At 42.2% G+C, this 19,109-nt stretch overlaps 1 protein-coding gene and 1 pseudogene across 1 annotated transcript; both read left to right on the plus strand.

The window, feature by feature from the left end:
* Nucleotides 1–9,143: 9,143 nt before the first annotated feature.
* On the plus strand, nt 9,144–9,973 carry LOC147327254 (somatostatin receptor type 3-like). The gene has a single exon (XM_086294880.1). The coding sequence runs from the start codon at nt 9,191–9,193 to the stop codon at nt 9,971–9,973; it is 783 nt and encodes a 260-aa protein (XP_086151006.1). The 5' UTR covers nt 9,144–9,190.
* A 2,859-nt stretch (nt 9,974–12,832) lies between these two features.
* On the plus strand, nt 12,833–14,689 carry LOC147327255 (ras-related C3 botulinum toxin substrate 2-like; annotated as a pseudogene).
* Nucleotides 14,690–19,109: the final 4,420 nt, after the last annotated feature.

Genomic DNA, 19,109 nt, shown 5'->3' on the forward strand with positions numbered 1-19,109 from the left:
AATGACTCTGCATTTAAACCCTCAGGGGAAACTTTCAGCAACAAGTACTGAGGTCAAAGTTCAGGAAATGATCAAAGTTCAAACCTGTTGTGTTTTGGTGTGATAACACAAGCTGTGCTGCATAAATGTACAAATGTATTACTCAACATCTCCTCTTTTTAAATATATAATAAAGAAAACGAGTGACTAGAACTTATATTGTCTCATATTGTTATTAATTGTCAGGTTGCTTGTTAATCTTTTGTCTGTCAGTTTGTCCAGATAAACTTTGTTTCTCATGGTTTAGTTCATACAAACCGTCTCCTCTCAGATCTCAGAGGACTGAAGTCTTATTATGAGTGCCTGTACAGTATGATAGTGTCTGTGGCACTGAGAAATCAACTGATTCGTTTTTATAAAATGAAAGACTGATTAACGGCGGATGTTTTCTGCTCCCCACAGATTTTACAACAACCAGCTAAAGTGGCCGCTGACAACAAGCCAGTTAACCTGAGCCTCTTTCTCACAGTAGGCCAGGCACGTTTGGATAACTTTATTCCATTAATGAATGAATTCATCATTTAAAAACTGCTGTTTCTATTTACTTCTGTTACCTTTGACTTTTATCAACCTTTATTTGATCTGACAAATTTAATCATAACAAATGTGCGACATAATTAGAAATCAGGAAATAGTGCAAATACATTAATTTGAGAAATGGGTTAAAGTGGAAAAAAACATTTGTTTCTCCCTCTTTCTCTCCAATTAAGTTCAAAGGTCCTTTACTTGTTGACTTTAATTAATTAAATTTGGTTGATTTTTATTTTATTTCATGTGAATGATCAGTATTTACTTATTAAAAGCACTTTGTCCAGGTCATTCACTGTCATACAGGTTCTGGTGTGTTGATATATTTTGGGCAGCCAGATGTGCCTTCTTCTCCTCCAGAAGTGTTTTTAATTTTGAGATGTTGCTTAACTGATTAAAATTTGGAACTGAATTGGAAAAACATGTTTCTTTAAAAGATCAAAGTTCAACCAGTAACAGCACGAGGTGGAAGAGAAAAGACAGTCTTCTTTTTTTTAGCAGTTAATGTTGCTGTGCCCACAGTTCCTGATAGTGGTGAAAGATAAGTAAGCACTGAAGCAGCTGCTACTTAGACAGAACTCCTTAATGCCATTTGCAAGTCAAATCGACCTTATAGGCTGATATCAGGACAAAGGAGCATTTTTGTCTTCATGATGTTATATTGCTGATGTGCTCTTGGAAATATCAGTATCAGTTCCACAGTAAAAAATTTGCTCTTGTCATTATCTTATCAATAGAAATGTGATCTTTGTACACAGTGCAAACCACAGCCGAGGAAAGCAAATCAGAGATATCAATGTGTATTCATACACTTTTCTTCTCATAATTGTGTGCTGTCTATTCTCTGCTCTGCTGACTTTATACAATATTTTGAAACAGAAGTGTCAAGAAATATACTCTAAAACACTTCTTCAATAAAGACTCAGAGAAGAGAAACACACAGAACTTCTAGCTAGCAAGGGCAGCCTCCAGAACTGAGACTCGCGCTGAGAAACTGCCCCGGTCTTTATTTATACTTCAGTGAGCGTTTGTTCCTTACATTGGAATGTGGAGGTGTACGTACGTGTGTCTGTGTGCGCGCGCGTGTGTGTGTGTGTGGTCAGAGTGTGGCCCCATAAACAACTTCCCTTAACCTGCTGGTCTGGAAAATCCAACAGTTCATCTATATGTAAAGAAGGCACTTAAACTAAAACTGACATAGCTACGTTAATCCTACCGTAAAACAATAAGACAAGGTACGACCTCTCTCATGCTCCTAGGATGTGGGGGTGAACACCCTGGAATGTTACAGATCTCCTAGGATGAGACATTCTTTCAATATGCCACCAACTATATACTTCTACACACAAATGATTACATGCAGCATTCTACCATATGCAAACTCATATCGTTAAAAGATTATAGACTGACTACTAAGTACAATTTTCCTATTAACATTCCCTTCTGTTGTCAGTAAAAAATTTAAATGAGATATCAGTATGTAACATCTTGTTGTACATTTTCTGTCACATCGCCATTAATCACACAAAGTCTTCATGTTCCAACAGGTCGGGGTCATTATCATCATCACTTGTCATGGCTATGTATGCAGCAACAGTAGAAAATATTATGCGGTTAATCATGAGTTTTAGACATGGCAATATACACGTTACAAAGACACAAAATAAAAGTAAAAATATCCCAACTCCGATGAGTAGTCTTTTTAGCACCTGTAACCAGGAGCCAGTGTAAAGCCAAGAAAACCAGTCACTTGTATCACTTACATAGTCCTGATTTTGGGCCTGCTGGATCTGTCTCAAAACATTCAGGGCGTCAGTCATGTTTAATGAGTGTACATCGTCCAGTATGTAAGTGCAGCATGTGTTATTGAAGAGGACGCAAAGTCCCCTTTCTCTGCTAGTATCATGGAGTAATTCTTCCCTGGGAGTTGGTCCAGGAACATATAGTGTGGGGTGTGTTGACGTACTGGCATATGAGAACAGACATAATAGTCTGTATTTGCCGATTCTGTCTTTGTCCTGTAAAGGTGAGCGTCGTAGTCAAGGTAACCAGGAGGGTCCACCTTCCCATGGTTGCACACAGGTCCGTCACACCTCGCACTTGGTTGCCCTAGAGTTGATCAGAGGCTGGAGGTTGAAGTGCGAGCTTACACTACGGGGGCTCAATCAGCACTCCCCCCTCACCACTGAAACAACCAAGTGTGAGATTTCCCTAATGTGCTGTCTTGGGGGTGCTGGGGTTTCCTGGGACCTCAACCTTTTTGCAGTGGCTCTGATGTATCCAGGAGGATACATCTCTCCGCTATTTTGCAGGCAGTTGGAGTGGTCAGAATTGGCCTCTATCAACCCCCATCACCTCACTTTAGGCCTTCATCCTGCGAGGGGGATACTTATGACTCCTCCATTGTCCATGCTCTGCAGAAAAACCCCTCTGTGGAAAGGGTGCTGGGTCCAGTTATCTTACTGCTGTTATGATCCCAGCAGTCTTCAGTGTGCCATCGTATGCACAGTATAGTGACACAGCATTAAGTGATGTTCATAGGAAACTGCTGTCATCACCACCATAGCTTCTGGTTCCTGTGCTTTCACAGAATCATGATGCCATCCTTAGACTCCCTCTGCGTTGTCGATGGAGCTTGGCATGCTCCCCTCATCCTTCATGTGCCCATCCGTTGTCCACAATCTCCTCTATTGGCCTCTGGAAAGGCGACCGTGGCTCAGGGGGTTGGGAAGCGTATCTGTAACCGGAAGGTCGCCGGTTCGATCCGCGGGCTCTCTGTCCTGGTCGTTGTGTCCTTGGGCAAGACACTTTACCCTACCGCCTACTGGTGTTGGCCAGAGGGGCCGATGGCGCGATATGGCAGCCTCGCTTCCGTCAGTCTGCCCCAGGGCAGCTGTGGCTACAACTGTAGCTGCCTCCACCAGTGTGTGAATGTGAGAGTGAATGAATAGTGGCATTGTAAAGCGCTTCGGGTGCCTTGAAAAGCGCTATATAAATCCAATCCATTGTTATTATTATTATTATTATTGGAAATCCCCCTTGGCACGGCTCTCATTCCAACGCAGTTTCATGGTCCTTGCTGTGGCTCCAAAGTCTGATCTCATGATGGGCCCCAACCAGCTCGACCTTTGACCTCAACCACTGCCTGGGCTGTCAGCTATGCCTGGAATGGTTCTCGCTTCTCACTGGGCCTCTGAAGATTTCTCAGGAGATTACTGCTGCACCTGTATTTCCTTGCTAGGAGGAAAAACTTCTATTTGGAGAGCATGTCAACAATCATCAAACCACATTCTTTTGTTCAGTGAACTTCACTTATAGGCCATCAAAGCCTCATCTGAACATGGATGCACCACTTGCATAGGTTTAATACCCGTTGAATGAACTGTTAATCTCATAAATCGCTGCAAAATCCTAAAAATCATATAAAACAAAATTTAATGTTAATTCATGTTAATCCTGGATCCCTCCTCTTGACACATGGACACTCCCATGAGTCAACTCATCAAAATCAGATTCCTGTCTTAAAGAAAAAGGTTAGCTAGATCATGTCCCAGGCAACATCAGGGCATCTCCTCCTCTGGAGCAGCACCACCCTGGACCTATAATCCTGCAATAAAAGATGTCAGTGTGTTTTGCATATTAAGTTTGCTTAAAAACTGGCTCCGCCAGGAGCCTGCATACACACCATCATGGTCTGGAAAGCAAGATCAGTTGGAAGTGAAATCAAACTTCACACCTATAAACAATTATATCATAAGAGTAATAAGCATTCAGCATCAGCAAGACAAGTGTCATGTGCAGGTTTTCTCAGTAAACTACAATTATTTCCATAATTTGCCTCAGACATGGATCATCCCATGTACTCAGTCAACATTAATGTAATCGGTGACTTCTCTTAAGCAGTTACTCCACTCATCAATCACTATGAGTTCAAAAGTGGCCAGCTAATGAGCCCCATATTAAACTATTCCATAAACACTGCATCTCTTATCTGTTTTTCTCATGTCACTTGTCCGCTTCTGCTGAATCCTCTACATGTACTCTTAGAAAAACAAACATTAGCAATACACATTGACCGTGTTCAGATGCAGGTCGACAGGTTCCAGAGGTGCCATAAAAAAACCCTAAAGTTAGCCATCCATAGCTGTGGAAAGAATGTTATTCACATCATCAAAGTAACCTTCACATTTTCCCAACAACACAGTGTAACAGCATCACCAATTCATGACCTCTAAACACAGTTTTCTTCACACATAAACCCAGAAATCCTGTAGTAGAAAAAGATTAACTAGTCCTCTTATAAATCACATGATCAAACACATGAAAAACTGTAATGATGTAGAAAAGAAAATGCAAATGTTAGCGCTGCGCAGGCGTATGCATACTTTGTCACAGTTACCTCTGTAAGCAACACAAGATAGTGAATAACACCCCCTGGAAGATGCACAGACACAGAAAGTGGCATTTAAAAGGTTAAATCATCATGCAACCTCGAATGTTGCTGTCATCTTTCTGCTCCTGTAAAAACAAGCACATAAATTCGTCTGCACCTTTGTCAGGTGGGGGTTAACCTTGAGTCGTGGTCAAGTCTTGTCAGCTTTTACCAGTCAGTCAGTTTGTTTTTTATTTCCATTCATTCATTCATTCATTCATTCATTCATTCATTCATTCTTTCTTTCTTTCTTTGCTGATAGTGGAACCCATCGTCGCATTTAGTTAGAGTATGGCAGCCTTGTCGCGAGCTCCCCCAAGCAACAGCTTTTTTCTGTGTTTAATTTTACTTTTCCTTCATTTTTTCGCGAGTAGCACATGTCTCCTTGTGTACGACCGACAAACCTTACTGGACATAAAAGACGGTCTTTCTTATAACTTTCCGGAGTTCAAGTTTTGCAACACGGACGCTCCGTTTGCAGACCCCCCATTCATCTCACCTGAGACGCCTTTGTTCTCTGGCCCTGGAGGCCGCAAACGCCGACGCAGAGGGAGAAGATCTGGCGTTCTGGTTCGACTGAGACGGCGCACTAACAGACCACCGTTACCCAGTTTATTACTGGCTAATGTGCAGTCTCTGGAGAACAAGCTGTGCGAGCTTCGGGCACGGATCTCATTCCAGCGAGAGATGCGGGACTGCTGCGTGATCTGCCTCACAGAAACCTGGCTATCGGACAAAGTACCGGACTCCGCAATACAACTACCGGGGTTCTCCATGCATCGCGCGGACAGGTCACAGGATCTTACTGGGAAAAGCAGAGGCGGTGGTGCGTGTTTCATGATCAACAACAGCTGGTGTGATTATGCGAACGTGCACCCGGTCAAATCCTTCTGCTCACCGGACCTGGAGTACCTGATGATTAAGTGCCGGCCATTCTGGCTACCGAGGGAATTTACAGCAGTGATTATTACGGCTGTTTACATTCCCCCACAAGCCGACACTGACCGTGCACTCAGGGAACTGTACAGCGCGATCAGCAGCGAGGAAACCGCACACCCAGAGGCAGCGTTTATCACAGCCGGAGACTTTAATAAGGGAAACCTGAAGAAAGTCTCACCCAAACTCCACCAACACATCCATTTTAACACCCGTGGAGATCGGCTACTCGACCACTGCTACACCTCTTTCCGGGATGCGTACAAAGCCCTCCCCCGCGCCCCATTCGGCCAATCAGATCACCGCTCCATCCTGCTCCTGCCCGCCTACAGGCAGAAGCTGAAACAGGAAGCTCCAACCCGGAGGGTGGTGCACTGTTGGACGGACCAATCGGAGTCTGCGCTGCGGGACTGTTTTGATCACACGGACTGGGAAATGTTTCACGTGGCTGCTAGGGACATTGATGAGTACACAGACTCAGTCTGTGGATTTATCAGGAAATGCGTGGAAGATGTCGTCCCATCCAGAACAGTTAAATCCTTCCCAAATCAAAAACCCTGGATTAACGGAGATGTTCGCGCGGCACTGGCGGCACGGAGCACCGCCTTTGCCTCCGCGAACACATCGGACTACAAACACACACATTACCAACTCCGGAAGATGATCAAAGCAGCCAAACGTGAGTACAGGGACAGGGTGGAGCAACAGTTTGACAACCCTCGGAGAATGTGGCAGGGACTAAACACGATCACAGACTTTAGAGGGAAAACCAGCACACCGCAGACCACGGCCTCTCTGTGTGAGGATCTAAACGTATTCTACGCTAGATTCGACACAGCGAACACCATGAGACCGGACAGTGTACGCACAGCGGATGACGTCAGTGCGCACACTGTGTCTGAGGAGGATGTGCGGAGGTGCTTCAGGAAGGTGAACACACGCAAAGCTACTGGTCCGGACGGGATTCCCGGCCGCGTCCTCAAGTCATGCGCGGCTCAGCTGGCTGGAGTGTTCACACACATCTTCAACCTTTCCCTCTCTCTGTCTGTAGTCCCAGCCTGCTTCAAAATGGCCACCATCGTCCCTGTACCCAAATCCTCCACCATCTCCTCATTGAACGACTGGCGACCTGTAGCCCTGACCCCCATCGTAAGCAAATGCTTCGAGAAGCTGGTCAGGGACTTCATCTGCTCTGCACTACCCGACTCACTGGACCCTCTACAGTTTGCATACCGCCACAACAGGTCCACTGATGATGCCATAGCCCTGACACTACACACTGCCCTGTCACACCTGGAGAAGAGAGACACGTATGTGAGAATGCTGTTTGTAGATTACAGCTCAGCATTCAATACCATCGTTCCCTCGAAGCTGGAGAGGAAACTGCAGGATCTAGGACTGAGCAGCTCCCTCTGCAGCTGGATCCTTAGCTTCCTGTCTGACAGACGCCAGGTGGTCAGACTGGGCAGCATCACCTCATCCCCCGTCACACTGAACACTGGTGCTCCACAGGGGTGTGTACTGAGCCCTCTCCTGTACTCACTCTATACCTACGACTGCACAGCCACTAACAACTCCAACATCATTGTGAAGTTTGCGGACGACACTACAGTGGTGGGTCTTATCACCAACGGTGATGAGACGGCCTACAGGGAGGAGGTCAGCGCCCTGACCCACTGGTGTCAAGACAACCATCTCACACTCAACGTCGCAAAGACAAAGGAGTTGATAGTGGACTTCCGGAGGTGCAGAGAAGTACACACCCCCATCACCATCAGCGGCGCTGCTGTGGAGAGAGTGAGCGGCTTCCGGTTCCTTGGTGTACACCTGGCTGAGGATCTTACGTGGTCAGTACACACAAACAAAACAGTGAAGAAGGCGCAGCAGCACCTCTTCTTTCTCAGGAGACTGAAAAGATTCGGCATGAGCCCCCGCATCCTCAGGACCTTCTATCACTGTGCCATTGAGAGCATCCTCACTGGATGCATCACCACCTGGTATGGCAACAGCACCGCCTACAACTGCAAAGCTCTCCAGCGAGTAGTGCGGTGCTCTGAACGGATAATTGGAGGTGAGCTTCCCTCCCTCCAAGACATCTACAGGAAGCGCTGCCTGAGGAAAGCGGGGAGGATCATCAAGGACTCCAGTCACCCCAGCCATAAACTGTTCAGACTGCTTCCATCAGGAAGGAGGTTCTGCAGCATCCGGTCCCGTACCAGCAGACTGAGAGACAGCTTTTTCCATCAGGCCATCAGACTGCTGAACACTTCATAGACACCTCAGCTTCACTACTGGAACTTTAACATTATGCACTCCATACTGTACAGTAATGCCACTGTTTTGCACATGTCTCACTCTGTATATTTTATTTTATATATTTTATTTATTGTTTACTCTATTTAATTTGTAAAATATGTGTACACACACACACACACACACACACGTAGAAAAATATTTAGTATACACATCCAGAAATGCATATACTATTATATATTGTACATATATTTATTAGTTTCAGATGTAGCCATTCTTGTATTTTGCTTGTTTACATTATTGTATTTTGCACAACTCTGTTGCTTGTGAAGCTCGCACACAAGAATTTCACTCACATGTGCTGTACCAATGTACCTGCACATGTGATGTGACAATAAAAAAAAGTGATTTGATTTGATTTATTCCACCATGTAAAGCAGGGTTCCCCAATCCCAGTCCACGTGGGCCGGTGTCCCTGCAGGTTTTAGATCTCACCCTGGGTCAACACACCTGAATCACATGATTAGTTCATTACCAGGCCTCTGGAGAACTTCAAGACATGTTAAGAAGGTAATTTATCCATTTAAATCAGCTGTGATGGATCAAGGACACATCTAAAACCTGCAGGGACACCGGCCCTCGTGGACTGGGATTGGGGACCCCTGATGTAAAGGATGCTACAAAGGATGACGCATTTTCTCCAACAACAGATCTGCTCGAACAGAAACTGAAAACAGAACTCAGAAAAGGTCCCAGAAGAAACTTTATAGCTTAACAGACACATTTCAGTGGACAAACAACCAACACGGCTGATTTGTTGGAAGAGTTGATTAACTGGACATCTCCGAAATGTTAGAATACACCTTTAATGCATTAATTGCTTTATATTTCATGTCCACATGAAGTGTGCTAAATTAATTAACTTTGCTTTCTGTAGGGCTGCTGATCTTCTACTGATGTGAGCTTACCAACAACTGTTGCCTGATAGTCGTTAACGCCTCGATGGAGCTCGTCCAGTTTGCTTTGCTGCCTCAGGAAGTCCCTACAGCTACCTGGAGCAACACCTCTGCCCCCTCCTACTCTCATTTCCTGCTCCTTTCTACTCCCTCCGAACCGCTTCACAGCTTCAACCAAGATGACACTTCGTTTCTCCTTAACAGCTCCTGTCAAAATTGCACCAAAAGTAAACCAGGATCCCTCCCTGGCTTGGCTGGAATCTTCATCCCACTCATTTATGGCATCGTTTGTGTCGTTGGCTTGGTGGGAAACACTCTGGTCATCCATGTTGTTGTCAACTACACAAAACACGAGTCAGTCACAAACATCTACATACTCAATCTAGCCATTGCAGATGAGCTTTTCATGCTGGGCCTACCCTTCTTGGCGGTACAGAACGCTTTGCTCTCGTGGCCTTTCGGCTCTCTGATGTGCCGAGTGGTTATGACAGTGGATGCCATCAACCAGTTTACCAGCATCTTTTGTCTAACTGTGATGTCAGTGGACCGATACCTGGCTGTGGTGCATCCCATCCGCTCTTCTTGGTGGCGGCGCCCCCACGTGGCTAAGGCTATCAGTGGCACCGTTTGGGCGGGGTCCTTTGTGGTGGTGCTGCCGGTAGTGGTGTTCGCGGATGTGCTGAAGGATGATGGGAACTGCAGCATCGTGTGGCCTGAACCAGCAGAAGTGTGGAAGACATCGTTTATTGTCTACACGTGCACTGTTGGATTCTTCTGCCCCCTGCTGGTCATCTGCTTGTGCTACCCGCTGATCGTCATCAAGGTATGACTTTTAGAGTAACACTGAAATAATTTGAGTTTTTAAGATAGAGGAGGAAGTTGGAGACATTTTTGAAAAAGTGTAGTCTATTCAATACTCTTTTCTAAAAATATTACATAGTCTGACTCAGATGAGCAATAGTGAAGTAGGAGCCTTTTATTGTTGATTAAAACACCGCAGCATTAGTGTCGTGGTCACCTTAAATCAAACTAGAGTCCACAAGTAAACCGATTTCAGCTGCAAACTGTTTTAAGAGTATTGTGGCTTCAGTCAACTAATGTTGATGTACTTGATTGACATTTTATGATTGACATTTAACTGTTCATCCACTGTCTAAAAAAAGCCATTTCCTTTAAGGCCACTCTTACACCCTCAGGAAAGGGCTAGGGGATGAGGGGATTAACAATGATAAGCTCAGGGGACAGATAACGAGTCAACTATACTCTTATATCACTCCAACAAAGGATGTCAACAGACTAGAATCTGCTGAAAAGACAAGAAATGGTTAATCAAAGAAAAACTTCACTCTCACATAGGGCACTGGCTGCTCACTACTAGCTCAAACACAGCGCTAAACTCATCGTCAAATACGTCAAAGCACATCACTACACAAGCCTCTGCAGGCTGGGAAACAAACACCTAAGGTCACCACAGTACTGACACTGGCGTACACCGAGGAGCTCTTCACAAGCTTGTATCCAGCTATACACTGGCTCCTCAGGAGAAATGGGCGGCAGCTGAACCTGTGGGAGCCTGCTAGGGTTATAACAGCCACCCTCACTTTAAGCCAGCTTTCTTCTGTTCATTATAAACAGGTTGAAAGAGCAGGCGGTGGCTGTGTTCACAGCCAGAGCTGTGAGATGACCATATTAACGATGTCCCCACTCTTACATATTACACAGATAAACAAGCAGTAAACACTGTCCTAAACCTCACTGTGCACAGCGATTACTTGCACATGCATTGGCCACAAGGTTTACAAATTTGGGCCATGTTTAACATGAGTATCTAATTTTAACAGTATACACCAATGAGGCTTAATATTATGATCACTGATAGGTGAAGTGAATAACACTGATTATTTCTTTATCGGGGCACCTGTTAGTGGGTGGGATATATTACAGAGCAACTGAACATTTTGTAGTCAAAGTTTATGAGTTAAAAGCAGAAAAATGGGCGAGCACAGGGATTTGAGTGAGTCTGCAATATTAATAATATTAATATTGTGATGGCTGGATCATCTCCAAACTGCAGCTCTTGTGGGGGGTTCCCGGCTTGCAGTGGTATCTATCAAAAGTGGTCCAAGGAAGGAGCAGTGGTGAACCAGCAACAGGGTCATGTGCAGCGCATGAGGCTGCATAGCTGCAGACCAGTCAGGGTGCCCGTGCTGACCTCTGTCCATTCATGAAAGCACCAAAAATGGGCACATGAGCATCAGAACTGAACCACGGAGCAACAGAAATACATGGCCTCTAAAGCTGTGCCCTCTTTCAGCAACGCAAACATGTTTCAGGACTGGTTTAAAGAGTACAACAACATGTTTAAGGTTGAGAAGCTCCGAGGCCCCACCTCGCAACTTCCAGAACTTAAAGGATCTGTTGCTAGAATCTTGTTGCAGATACAGCATACCTTCAGGGCTCCAGTGGAGTCCATTCTTCAGGGCTGTTTTGGTATCAAAAGGGGGACCTGTGGCCTGTGGTCATAATGTTATCCCTGATCGGTATCTGCATGAGTGTGTGTGTACACTGTTACTGTAACTTGTTTATATGTAAACAAGGTTATAACTTTTCATCTTCCACTTTCACAGTTGCTAATCTTTTTGCAGTCATGATTAACATTGCTCATGTTGACTCATTGTGAATCATGTTGCTGCATCTGTGGGAAACATAAATGAACTTTGGGAACATAATGGCTCCTTCCACACTAAAACTCTGTCTCGGTTATTTTTGTTTAAAAAAAAGAACCTCACTCCTCTCCACAGTGACGTCCTCCTAAACTTACATTACTCAGAAAATCTGCCAACATGTGCGTAGATGCTGAAGCCCAACGTAAATGGACTACACTCTGTTAATATCACTAATGGCACAGGAGGATGAGTGTACTTAAGTAGTATTTGCACAGACCTAATGGAAAAGCAGAGTGTGCCATGGTTAGCAGGTGTTTCTACATTTTGGGAGAAAAACAGCAATCAGACAGCGTGAATGTTGTTCTTCCAGCAATCTGAACTCTTAACTCTATAAATATGTTTAAACAACAAACAGAATCACGTATATCCTCCCTAACCACCAGCAGGATCTCAGATAGTGTTGACTGTTTGTCATAGTTGTTCTATGTTTGACAGTTTACGTTATTTCAGTGACTTTTCTATTTCAGGAAATCCATCCATCTTTTTAACTACTGGGTCATTAAGGAGACTGAAGCCCATCCCAGCTGTCATTAGGCAAAGGGCGGGGTAGACCTCGGACAGGCCATAAAACAGGATTAATCTGGTACACTAGTCTCTTTCTTTCTTTAAAAAAACATCTGTGTCTGCAAACATTTGTGTTATCAGTTTCATTTGAGCCTGAATACATTTTGGATGAAATTTCTCAAGTTTTTAAAAATGAGAAATTAAACTGTTATTCTACTATGAGACCACACGGGGGCAGCCCTGCCTTATTATGTATTATTCTCTCTTACTAGACATGGTTAGGATGGCTTTTGTGTCAAACTAACCAAAGTAATGTTGTTGGTTAATGTTTTTGTGAACAGTGGTATTTCAAGTATGGTCCTGTTTTTTTCTCCATTACAGGAGTTTCACTGGTTAAACAATCAGTGAATTGAAAGATTGTTGAATGAATGAATAACCAATGAAATGAAAGGTTGCCTATGACTTGTTGGCTGATCGCTGACCTTCTCTACTCTCCCCACAGATTCGACAAATATTCAGCTAATGTGATGGTGGACAGCAAGCCGATCAACCTGGGCCTCTGGGATACAGCTGGACAGGAAGATTATGACAGGCTCCGCCCACTGATCTAGCCACAGACGGTACAGAATCACACATACACACACAGGCACACACAGTAACTAATGGACATAAAGTTACACAGACAGAACTTATATAACATGTCAGCTAATTAAAACTGCAGCAGCTATTCTAATTCTTTGTCTCCTTGTCTCTCCATCCAGGATGTTTTCCTAATCTGCTTCTCCCTGGTTAGCCCGGCATCCTATGAGAACGTCAGAGCTAAGGTGAGTTTTGGCTGTTTTTTATGAGGCCTGTCTCTCAGCTGCCGAGGAACAAAATGTAAAAAAGAACAAACAGAACAAAAGCAGTAATTTATTATAGAGAAAAAAAATAGGTACTTGGATTACAAAATGGAGAAAAAGCCTAAACAGGTCTAATAATTGATGTGGATGAATGATTGATGCTGTGGGTGAAAGTTGGATGATGTATTTCTCTCATCTTTAATAGCTACAGCATATCATTTGTTTTTCATGCCTTCATCCACCTTTCTGTAACACCTGGCATCAGAGCTTCATCTCCCTCCACCTTTGATTCTGTTTTTTGCCTCTAACACGTTCCTTGATTTTGCGTGTTCCCCTTTCTTGCCTCTTATTTAGTTTTCCTTTACTCTGTATTCTGCCAGTGGTACCCTGAGGTCCGTCACCACTGCCCCTCCACGCCCATCATCCTGGTTGGCACTAAGCTGGATCTGAGGGATGAAAAGGATACCATTGAGAAACTGAAGGACAAGAAGCTGGCGCCTATCACCTATCCACAGGGCCTAGCTCTGGCTAAGGAGATAGGTCAGTCACTCTTACTTTATTTGCTTGAAAAGCACTTTAAGATTTGAAGCTCTCCTCACCAGTGAAGATATGAAACTAGCAGATGAAGATGCTAGAGAACTTTGTAGCCTGACTGCCTCTGCAAATTTTTGTTATTCCCCTCATTTCCTGGCATCACAGTAAAAGTATAGTAGCTGTAGTTGACTATAGTGTTCTTTGAAAGTTGAACTTATTCTTCTCCACTACCAGCAAACCTTTCTTCTCTTACTTTGTCTTTGTAGTTCTTTCTCTTCTTTTATTAACATATATGTGTCTTCGCATGTATAGATGCAGTCAAATACCTGGAGTGCTCAGCCTTGACCCAGCGTGGTCTGAAGACTGTGTTTGATGAGGCCATTCGTGCCGTCCTCTGCCCTCAGCCCGCCAAGGTCAAGAAGAAGCCCTGCTCGCTGCTGTAAACGGTACGACTGAATAAAACACAGAGGAAGAGGAGGAAGAGAGATTAGACGTTTGAGAGAAGAGAGAAACAAAGTGAACTCGCTCATTAAATCAACACATAAAGTAGAGTAGAGGTTTGAGGGCTTCTTTTCTTTTCTTTGAACATAAGTCTGAAGCTATTCAATCAAGCCTTTTATTTGTCACATGCAATGTTTACATCTGCAGTGAAATTGGACCCCCCGAACATACATACGTATCAGCTCCAGCCTTGAGACCACAGCTGACACCGATACGGTAGCTGCATGAAATGATGGTGGTTTTCCTTTAGTGCGAACAACTGCATGTCAATTTCACAGTTGGTCTAACAGTCCGTCACTGGTCTCTCAGTCTCCCGTTGGAGAGCTTCTCTGAGATGTTATCAATCTTGTGCTCAGAGAGCAGAGACTGCCGTGAGCTTCTCCAAGATCTTATCCGTGCTGCGTTCAATGAGCCCATTTTGAGAAGTCACGACCCGTCCCATCATTTCCATCACAGCGGGCAGCCTTGTGGGGTTTTGGAAAGCCAATTCTGCTATCTTTGATAAGCCAGGGCCAAGCCAACTCCGAACAGCAAGAACCCTGTTATCATGGTTCCGAAAAGGTAGATGTCTACAATGTCCTCGATTGACAGTCCCGCCAGGCACACGACCCTCCAGTTCCTCCACCCGTCCATTGTGTATCCAGAGGGGAACGTCCCTCTAGGACACTCGGACTTACTCAAGCCCAGGCTTCTCGTTGAGAAGAGCGTGTCAATTGCATTCAGAGACCAGTTGTTCAAATCCATAATTCCTCTTTTAGGTTGTAACAGACCGTGAGAGTCATCCAGGGCAAAAGTAGAAAAGTAGACGAGACTAGACAAGGACATTGAGAAGCCAAGCAGGAAAGAGAAGGAAGAGGGAGAGGAGAAAAGTGCGACTGCCTTCGTCCAGAGCCAAACGAGAAAGGAAACTGTAGACACTTATCACTAAGAGGTGATTCAGAAGTTTGTTCTTGCACATATAATGGACAGAAACATTAAAGAGAAAAGAAAAGACATAAATGAACACAACACAAGACAGAAAAGTTTCACATGCTTTGTACTCAATTTCATTTTTTTGCAGAGGAAAAATAAATTTGTCCTGAATATTGTTGGAGTAATTTTGTCCCACAGGCATCAATTTAACCCCATGATTTATGTGACCTTTGTTTTAGATTCTCACAGGAGCACAGAAGAAGAGAAAAGGACTGCAGACCCTGAAGAATATATGCAAATCTGCCATGTCTCTAATGTATATCTACAACTTTAAACAAAACAAAAAACAAAACAATGTATGGTGTGCAGGTTTGCTATTGTTTTAGAAATGCCAACGAGCTCTTAAGTCCAAATCCAGACGCTGCCCAGACAGGATTTCTTTGTAAAATATATCAGTTTAGAGATTATAGACCCTTTGAGTTTAAGTGTAAGTCTGAGAGCAGCATGCTGCCTTCATCTAAAGTACTGCCAACAATATATATGTGTTTCATGAAACCTAAAATAAAAATAACTTTTGTAACTGAAATAAACACAGTGTTTCAGTATGATTTGTTCACTGTGCTGTTTTCAGGGTGATGAATGTAAGGAGCAGAAATGGTCGTTTGTGAGGAAGCAAGCAACAAGCAAACTTGTGTCTGAATAAGATTTATTAACAAATGTATTATTTGTTGTGCTATTAAAATAAAAATAAAACATTTGATTGCACAAAAGATTCACATTATTTCTCCACAACATGTGACCTTTTGGATTGAATGCCTATACTCAACTATGGGGGATATAAAATTCTCATTTTGATACAGCTGCTGATATCGCCTATACTCTATCCTTATTTACATATTGTGGAGAACAGCATCTTTTTCTGGTGGTGAGTTGAAAATGTTCAGACTCAAACAGCACTTTCAGTTTTGCAGTTTAATGTTTGACCAGCTTTTTTGCCAAAACACCTTCATGTTTCAATCATTTTAGTAATCCTGCGAACAGTTAATCATGTCACATGGTGCTCAAGTCTTCAGCTGTGATTTTATTTGTTATTTAATTAATACAGTTTAATGTCTTATAATATAGATAGCTACACAGGCATACAGAGAGATTGTTTACTTTATTAATCCCCAGTGCGACTGAAGATTAAACTGAATATAAAGCATTTAAAAGAAGCTCAATCTTAAACTCATAACAGAACAGTAATGTTAGTCCATATAAAACTGATGTGGAATATTTTCCTCTTGAATTATTAGGTTAACTTTGATATTTTGTGGTTAGTTTGCCAGGATGATGACTGTCATCCTCTCTGCCTTTCTGCAAGAGGCTCCATATGCCGCTGTTCTAGTGGATACTGTAAAAATAAATAAGCAATGATATATGATAATACATTATCATTAAACTCTTAACTATACAGTAGTAGTAAAAAATATTTTACTACTTTCCAAATATCAATGAAAGTATAGGCATTCATGTAATAATAATAATAATAATAATAATAATAATGAACATGAATTATGTTTCATTCACAAAATATTTTCTCTTGCCAGTTAGTATTGTATTGTAGTGGTATTGTAATTTTCAGGAGACTGACAGTAACAGAAATTAATTAAGAAATCAACATGGACGTGGACCGCCACACTGCAAAACATTTGGTAATCTTTTCTGAATGGTTTATAGTTATGACCCTATTAAGGATACACAGAAGACAATGGACGAATGGACAAAATAAAGCATGTAGAGTACTTTTCAAATTCTTTTTGGTGTTTGCTCAAATATGGGACCTTAAATAATTTTTTTTTAATAATATAATTTAACTAGACCATACCTAGAATTTTTTTGTGGTACATTTCCCTGATGACAGATCCTGATTTAATTTCATGGTTGGAAGGACCAGGAAAAATTCTAAAAATTGTTTGAGTTGAGACAAAATGACCCTATTAGCAAATCACCATCGGTTTAAGAAAGGACACAAAAAAATTCAGTTAACATACAAAATCTGATATGAAAGAGGCAACACACAGTCTAACTCTTTTGTTTTTATGTTGCATAATACAGAGAAAAACTGTTTTTACGACACTAATGATGCCAGTAACAGTCGCTGTTGGGGAGGACAGTTTACACTGAGCATGTGCAGTTTAAAGATGCCTTTTATTTTTAAGGAGGAAACCATCCTGAGCTGCTAGCTGTCCAGTTTAAAATCTATAGTGAAGCACTTTCTGATGTCTTCTTATTCCTTTTCAGTATTGTGGATGTTTTGTTCAATATTTCCTTTTTGATGTTTGTTTACCAGCCGTATTGGTATCAATACTTCCTGTTATTTAGCCGTAAATAGCCATTGTAGTGTCTTTGATTGAGATATGACTTATCGATCGTATTGATAATTTACGGAGAGCTTAGAGATGGATATCTGTGTAAGTAATGGCACAGCTTTTTTCCCCTTTTTTGTTTTTAGAATTAAGATTTTAAGAAAAGAAAAACAATTAAACCGTAGCTGAATCTGATCAGAGGAAAAGAGGTATCCGTCAGCTGTGACGCTGCGTTCTCGTTGATCTCCTTGAGATCTGAATGACATCAAACTTATTTTTGAAGTTTGCATTTACCCTGTTGTATTAAAAGAATACCTAAAGTTTCTTTTCCATTAGAGAATTTTTTGTTAACCTGTTTACTGGTCTTGATTATGCATCAAGTCAGAATCTGAAATTCATTTTTTTTAAAAAGGACGTAAAAACTCCCACGTTTTACAGCGTCGGCTATGCGGAGGCTGCCAGGCGTCGTATTTACACACCCATGGATGTTTAACTGTATTTATTGCGTACAAATAAATGTGAAATAAAGATAGCTTAAATGGAACAAGACTCTGTTTTAACACTTAATTCCTGCATCCACCTGTTTAAAATATATTATTTTAAAATAATGTGTTACATGACTACACAGAAGGATGTTTCAGCTCAGTATATAGCAAATAGAAAAAATATAAATAATTCTTAATTTTAAAATAAACATTAATCTGATTATTAAAAAAAATTATTGGACAAAAAGTACATGGAAAAAAGAACTCGGTGAAATGGAAAAAATAAAGTTCAATATCTTGAAAATCAAATAGAATACAAGCTTTGTTTTCTTCCTTGTTTTCTGTATTTATCTGTTTGTATAAGACAAACAGTTTATCATAAGTAACTGAAAGTCTTTCGGCTCTTCGAAGAAAAACTGATGGAATCCAACAAATAAACATAACTAAAAACTGCAGCCTCAAAAGTAAAACTCATTTGTTGCTGATAACGAACGCAAATCCAAAGTGTTGTTGTTCCCACCCCAGAGCAGCAGGTGGCAGCAGCACGATACAAAGGAACTGTACTGTACTGGGATTTCTGTTCGTTTTTGTTTTTATTTTCCAAAAGAAGAAGCTGTTTTTAACGTAAACTGTTGATTATAGAGTTTTTTGTTGCAGTTTGACCTTCAGCTGAACTTAATGTTGGGTTTCTATTGATTTTAGAGAAGCTATTCGCTGAGAGGTTGTCATAATTCATGCATGAAAGGGTTAAAACATATCCTTTGTTTCATTTTTTAGTGAAACTCTGGTAGAGTAGCTTTGAAACTGATAATTCAGCATATACTAAAAAATAAAGCCTTTTCTTACAGTATATTTGTGTGTATTTTATTTTGCAATATTTCTAATTACCACACTTAAAAGTGAACAGCCTATAATGCTATCATGACTCATCACTCAAACGCATCTTTTTCTCTCCGTTTTGGCCTTCCGTCCACACTGAGACAGCGTTTTCGGTCAAGGAAAGCGCAGCGTTTTGAAAACGCTCTCCAAAGTGTATACATTTGACGCCGTTTTCGCATAGCATTGTGGAAAGCGAACTGGAGCCTTTTTAAAAACAATGACACATTGTAGACT

The sequence above is a fragment of the Aulonocara sp. 'chitande type north' Nkhata Bay genome, linkage group LG6, assembly GCF_057382095.1.
Source record: "Aulonocara sp. 'chitande type north' Nkhata Bay isolate Kocher_YH1m ecotype deep benthic linkage group LG6, A_spYH_male_GT1.1, whole genome shotgun sequence".
Lineage (NCBI taxonomy): Eukaryota > Metazoa > Chordata > Actinopteri > Cichliformes > Cichlidae > Aulonocara > Aulonocara sp. 'chitande type north' Nkhata Bay.

What these genes read in the sequence shown, in the direction of transcription:
- LOC147327254 (XM_086294880.1), top strand. Translation starts at nt 9,191, where the DNA reads ATGGAGCTCGTCCAGTTTGCTTTGCTGCCTCAGGAAGTCCCTACAGCT.